At 43.1% G+C, this 4638-nt stretch overlaps 1 protein-coding gene across 1 annotated transcript; it reads left to right on the plus strand.

The window, feature by feature from the left end:
• Nucleotides 1-3686: 3686 nt before the first annotated feature.
• On the plus strand, nucleotides 3687-4379 carry LOC113839051 (GTPase ERas-like). Its single transcript, XM_027434511.2, has one exon. The coding sequence runs from the start codon at nucleotides 3687-3689 to the stop codon at nucleotides 4377-4379; it is 693 nt and encodes a 230-aa protein (XP_027290312.1).
• The last annotated feature ends 259 nt before the right edge of the window (nucleotides 4380-4638 follow it).

Here is a 4638-nt window from a genome sequence, read left to right on the forward strand (position 1 = left end):
ATAGAGTTACAAAACATTCCAGCCTTTTTGCATAGATATAGAAGTCAGGAGGGCTTCTGCCTAAACAACCCAGACTCCCTGGGTATAGGGGCTTCAGTTTAAGTCTGGCTTCTTCCTGCTTACTGGGTAAAATGTGTGGAGTGGTGAGTAGGGTTTAGGTGAGCTAACATTAAGCAGGAGGCATGGGTGGAGAAGTATTCCCTTACCTGCCATCCTGTAGACCTCAGGCGTCTGTTCCTTGAGGAGGTGGAGAAGGCAAGTTGGGTGAAGCTTCTACCATAACAGGCAGGTGTAGGTGAAGAGAGACTGGGTTGCCTCCAGACTGTGTTTTGTAGCACCATTCCACACAACACCCTCTGGGTGTCAAGGCCAGGCCTTAAACAGGATTCACCTCAGTTCAGACTCCACCCTTAAAAAACTGGCCATTGTACCCCAGATAAGTTGAAAGGTACAGGAGCTCAGGAACTAATTGTGAGCATGTGGGGAGGGGAGAGGGAGCTAGGAGAAAGAGAAGGGGAGCAGAGGAGGACATGAGGTACTAGGAAGATGGAGCCAGGGGAAGCACAGAGGAGAGCAAGTTAAGAGACACCAAAATAGAGGGAGCCAAAGTTAAGAGACACCAAAATAGAGGGAGGTTTAAAGAGAAATCTGGCACTAGGGTAAATCCATAAGGATAACCCCAGCTGAGAATCTAAGAAACAATGAAGAGAATACCTTAAATGTCCTTCCCCTTCAATGAGATTGATGACTACCTTAAATGCCATCCTAGAGCTTTCATCCAGTAGCTGATGGAAGCAGCAGCAGACACCCACAGTTAACACAGAGCTGTAATCCAGTTGCAGACAGGGAGGAGTGATGAGCATAGGGGCCAAGACTAACCTGGAGAAACTCACCCAAACAGCTGACCTGAAAAGGGGGATCTCATGGACCCCAGAGTCCCTATATGTGGGTGTCAGCTACCACTCCTGGGCAGTCTATGGGGCCTCTGGTAGAAGATGTGTATTTATCCCTATTATAAGAATGTTTGGGAACCCATTCCACATAGACGGATACTCAATAAGCCTAGACACATGATGGGGCCCTAGCCCCGGTGAAAAATGACTTGACAGATTTGGATAATCCCTTATAGCAGGTCTCACACTCTTTGGGGAGTGGATGGGGGATGGGATGGGTGGTGGGTGTGGGTGGCATGGGAGGATGGGAGGGAGAGGGAACTGAGATGGATATATCAAATAAGACTGTGTCTAATTTAAATAACATTCATGAAATTAAATAAGAAATAGGAAAGATGGGGCGGTAAATACCTTAGCTTAACAATTGTTGGTGCCATAGCCCTAAAGTACTGGAGCTTCTGGGCAGATTATGGACACTGTCCTGAAACAGTCACAGGCTCCCTTTGTACTGTCATTCTCCCAACATATGTCATTGACCATTTTCATCATGTATGACTTTGAAATCCTGAAATTCCTACCTCCACATTCTGAGTGCCATGATTACAGTCCTCTGACACCATGCCTGGCTCAGGTGGCTTCAACTTCACTTAGTGAGGCATTAGAAAGATGGGATGAGTAATATGAGGAGTTGTACTTAAGTACAATCAAAATTGAATTATCTTTGTGAGCCTGGTTTTTCACCACCTACACAATAAGGCACAACTCTTCCAAAGTCCTTTGATGATTTACAACAGATTCAATGATAAGGAAAAATAATTTCTCATAGTTGAAATACAGTGGACTTTAAGGCAGAAAGGCTGCATTTCAGGAGTACCTTCTTCAGTTACTGGAGTTATAACCAGAGCCTGTGTTCTGGCTCCCCTAACAAGCAAGGCTCAGTCACTCATCCTCAACAAATCAAATGAAGAAACTCATCAAGCCACTCAAATGAAGAAATTTATCTCGTGGCATGTCCAACTATAATGCAGGTACTCTGTAGTCAAGATGGACAGATATCTCTGATGTCCAAGCATAGCAAGGTCTATAGTGTGATTTGTTGGTAAGACAGGGAGTCACAGTAATAACTCTCTTAAGAGCAAGAGAAAAAATAATATGAAAGGCATAAAGACAAAATTGAAAAGAATTTAAAATATATTTGTTCAGTTTGAGTTATTAGGAATGATAAAGAAAATTCACAGTAAATCCATTCCTTGGGTCCTAACAAGCTTAGACTGAAGGAAAAATGCAAAATTAAATTTTCTAATGAAGGCAAAAAATGGATTTTCCTCATCTCTAAACCATTCCCACATTCTCAGTTCCTGTTTCTCCTGTGAGGATGTCAAGTGAGAAGTAAATCTTTCTACAATGGAGACATTCTCATTTGGAAGACTAAAGTCTTTACTCACAGAGATTCCCAGGGAAATTAGAATTTTATGGGTCACCACACAATGCTGGCACACACCTTTAATCCCAGCACTCGGGAGGCTGATGTAGGTGGATCTCTGTGAATTCAAGGCCAGCCTGGTCTGCAGAGCAAGTTCCAGGACAACCTTCAAAGCAATACAGAGAAACCCTACCTCAAAAACTAAAAAAAAAAATTGTGGGTCTACTGTTTCATGAGTTGCAGCCAAATACACTCCATGAAGTAGACTGCTGGTCTCCACATAACTGTCATGGTCCAAAAACATGCAATCACTTTACACACACTCAGAAATAACAGAAAGGTTTTTTTTTAATAAATTTCCTTGTCGTGATATTGTATAGCTTCTCTGAATAATCCCCCTTTGTAGAGGAAGTGTCCCATGGGGACATAAAGAAGCATGGAATTACAAATATTAATTACTTATGTATCTATAGATATATAGAGAGATAAATAGATAGAGATAGATAGATAGATAGATAGATAGATAGATAGATAGATAGATAGATAGATAGATAGCATGAGAAGCTATGTTGATAAAAAATGGCATGGACCACAACGTGGACATTGCTGCTTGACAAAGTTCCAGCCTCCTGAGTGCTGGGATTAAAGTTGTGGGCCACCACTGCCCAGCCTATGTTTTTGAAATATTAAAAATACATTATTTTCATTAAAAAAACACTTACTGCTATCTTTTTAAATGTTTTCTTTAAGTGTATTGCTGCTTTTATCACTATTTATTCCTGTTCTCCAATGTTTCTAGGTTTTTAGTAGATTCATTGCTTTTCTCTAGTGATCCTATATTCTTGATTTCTGTGTAGAGCAAAGTATCTGTAGCCCAGGCTTGCCCCATGCTGTGTCACTGAGATTGCATTGGACACCTAATCCTGCTTCTCCTGCCCAGGGCTGGGAATACAACACTGCTGCTTCTTCCAGTCTGGGCCTTACTGGTCAGTGAGAAGGAAAATTAAACCAGTTAATGTGTGAACTCCAGGCTTTCTGATTTTTAGTGGGGACTTATAGATAAAGATGGACGTGTGCAAGAATTGAGTTCATTGACCAACTTTGAAACTGGTGGAGTCACAGTGCAGAAAGGGAGAGGCAGGATGGAGGTTGAGATTTCCTCCTTCAACAGTAGTTGACATTAGCAATGTGGAATTAGGTTATCAATTCTAGATGATCCATGATTTTCCTGATTGTGCATTTCTTGGGGTCTACAGATGAGAGCAATCAAGAACCTGGAAAGACAGCCACGTGCAGCCATTCAGCAGACAACCTATCCAGGGATACATTGCCAGTTGTTTCCATCTCTTCCTTGAACTGACTGTTGGGAAATGGCATTGCCAACAAAGTCTAGCATCTTGGACCTGCGCCTTAACACACAGTGCACCAGATCCCCAAAGGAAAGCAATGATGGTTGGGCAAAATGCAAAGATTCTGGCAGAAAGCTTCCTAAATACAGGATAGTAGTGTTCGGTGCAAGTGGTGTTGGTAAAAGTGCTCTCACTATCCAGATGACCCACCAATGCTTCGTGGAAGAACATGACCCCACTATCCAGGATTCCTACTGGAAGGAGGTGGCCCTAGACAATAGTGGCTACATTCTGAATGTGCTGGACACAGCAGGGCAGGATATCTACAGGGACTTGCGAGACCAGTGCTTAGCAGCTGGTGATGGTGTGCTGGGTGTCTTTGCTCTTGATGACCCCTCATCTCTGGACCAGCTGCAGCAGATATGGTCTACCTGGAGACTGAAACAGAAGCAGCCCTTGCCCCTGGTACTTGTGGGCAATAAATGTGACCTAGTGACAAGAGCTGGAGATGCTCACACTGATGCAGCTATCCTAACTCATAAGTGGGGAGTCCCCTTCATCAAGACCTCAGCCAAGACACGACAAGGTGTAGAGGAAGCATTTGCTCTGCTTGTCCATGAGATTCAGAGGGCCCAGGAGTCTGTGGTTGAGTCAAGCATGGAGAAGACCCGACAACACAAAGCCATGTGTAGCTGTGGCTGCTCTGTAGCCTGAAGATCTTAGTCAAGCAAATTGTCCCTTCTCTCATGTCATGTCAAAATGACAATTCCCTTGGCATAAGAGTCCCCTCCCCCACCAAATAAGTTGCCATGGACACCTTTTCATCCTCATTTGGTGAGGAGTTAGGTGGTAACCATGGGGTTTCCAGCATTGGCCGATCTCTATGAAGCTCTATGCAAAATTGAAAAATGTTGTTCATACTGAAAAAAAAAGAAACTGGATAAAGGACAGACTTTATCTTGAAAGAAAATTT

This window comes from Cricetulus griseus, unplaced genomic scaffold, assembly GCF_003668045.3.
Source record: "Cricetulus griseus strain 17A/GY unplaced genomic scaffold, alternate assembly CriGri-PICRH-1.0 unplaced_scaffold_1, whole genome shotgun sequence".
Classification (NCBI taxonomy): domain Eukaryota; kingdom Metazoa; phylum Chordata; class Mammalia; order Rodentia; family Cricetidae; genus Cricetulus; species Cricetulus griseus.